The 1,597-nt window shown below is 54.5% G+C and overlaps 1 protein-coding gene across 1 annotated transcript in view; it reads right to left on the bottom strand.

Moving 5' to 3' along the window:
• ASTL (astacin like metalloendopeptidase) overlaps positions 1–1,597 on the bottom strand; it is a 16,002-nt gene that overhangs the window by 13,649 nt on the left and 756 nt on the right. Inside the window, exon 2 of the mRNA XM_007470231.1 lies at positions 1,191–1,316. Within this exon, the coding sequence (XP_007470293.1) occupies positions 1,191–1,316 (126 nt within the window). The remainder of the gene's footprint in view (positions 1–1,190; positions 1,317–1,597) is intronic.

The raw sequence follows: 1,597 nt of genomic DNA, 5'->3' as shown, positions 1-1,597 counted from the left end.
ATCTTAGAAGAGTGCCTGGCATCCTGGAGGTTGGGTTCCCTAGAAGCAGAGCCTGAGCCAGGGAGCCATCTACAGGTGATTGATGGTGGGAGCAGGGAGAGGTGGAGAGCGCTGGGGAAGAGCCCCAGCCGGACCCCATAGGAGCTCTGGACCCCAAGTGGCACTACAGACTTATCGCACCTGGAGGCATGGGGCCAGACTCACGTCCTGTATGAGTCGCTGTGGCTGCGCCGCCCTGGGCAGGGCAGGGCACAGCTTCCCAGGAATCCCTGGCCAAGGGTCTCCAGCTGCGAGGCCTTAGCAGCCAACATTCCCAGCAGCTGGGGAGGGTGTGAGCCTCCCTGTCAAGGGCTTTATGGCCGGTACTACACTAGGCCACCAGCAGCCCTAGCAGAGAGAATCCTCCACAGCAGCTGGAAAGCGATGCCAAGGAAGCCTCAGATTGGTCTGGAGATGGCGAGAACCAGTCACAGTGACCGAAAGGTGGCGAAAGGCCCTGCTCAAGCTTTTCACAGAGGAGGGGGAGGGGCAGACCACATGCGGCAGATTCTCATCCCCTACCCCTTACCCCCAACCCCGTTCTGAACTCCAGTCTTTATTCCTACTAGCTTTGTCCCAGGTTATCTATATGTTTTCATTCTTCAGCTGAAATCCCCAGGCAGGGAGGCCTAAGACTCACGCTTCCTGGTCTTTGGACCTCCCCCACCAGCGCCTCACACCTGCAGGTCATCCTGAACCAGTTGGCTGACCTGTTTCCAAACAGCCACTAATGGCTCTATTCAACACCAGACCTGGCCTGATAAAAGTACGGGGCTCTCCTTTTTTTTTTTATAAACCTCTGGTTTTCCCCCTTCTTATAAAAGTAACAACCCAGTAGAGAAGATGCAGAAAAATAGACTTAAGAAGTTGCCCGTGATGGTGGTGGTGGGATGAATTGGGAGATTGGGATTGACATATATACACCAGTATGTATAAAATAGATAACTAATAAGAACCTGCTGTATAAAAAATAAATAAAATTCAAAAAACAAAAAAGAAGTTGCCCGTGGAACCATTACTCTCCAAGACCCACTAAGAAAGCTGGCACATTTCCTCGCAGCTTTTTCTGCTCTGAGCATTCAGCACAGTTCTCACGCGCCACATGGACAACTTCATACCCCAAACCCCAAGAGAAGACACAGTGCCCTCACCTTGGTTAATCGCAGGGATGTCCTTATCCCAAGACGTCTGGGTCCCCTCGGGGGTGAGGTCTTCTGAGAATCTGGTCCCACAGACTCCTGGGCAGCGAGAGGCTGAGGGCACTCCTAGGATGAAACCTGACCCAGACACACAGGTACATATGCACGATGGCCAGAGTGGGATGGGGTGGGAGTGGTGTGTCAGACGGCAAGACCCAGGCCCTTCACAGAGATAGGTCTCCAGGAGGGAGTCCTGGGAGCCCACCTGGCCTCCCCTGTCAGCCCCACCTGCTGCTGAAGCCTGGACAACTTTGAGGAAGGAGGTCCCTTAGCGGGACCGAGACTGCACTTCAAAAGGCAGCCCCAGGGCTTCCCTGGTGGCGCAGTGGTTGAGAGTCCGCCTGCCGATGCAGGGGACG

This window comes from Lipotes vexillifer, unplaced genomic scaffold (assembly GCF_000442215.2).
Source record: "Lipotes vexillifer unplaced genomic scaffold, Lipotes_vexillifer_v1.1 scaffold1139, whole genome shotgun sequence".
NCBI classification, from domain to species: domain Eukaryota; kingdom Metazoa; phylum Chordata; class Mammalia; order Artiodactyla; family Lipotidae; genus Lipotes; species Lipotes vexillifer.
Note: the sequence above shows the minus strand (reverse complement) of the source record. Positions and strands in the feature narration are given on the sequence as shown.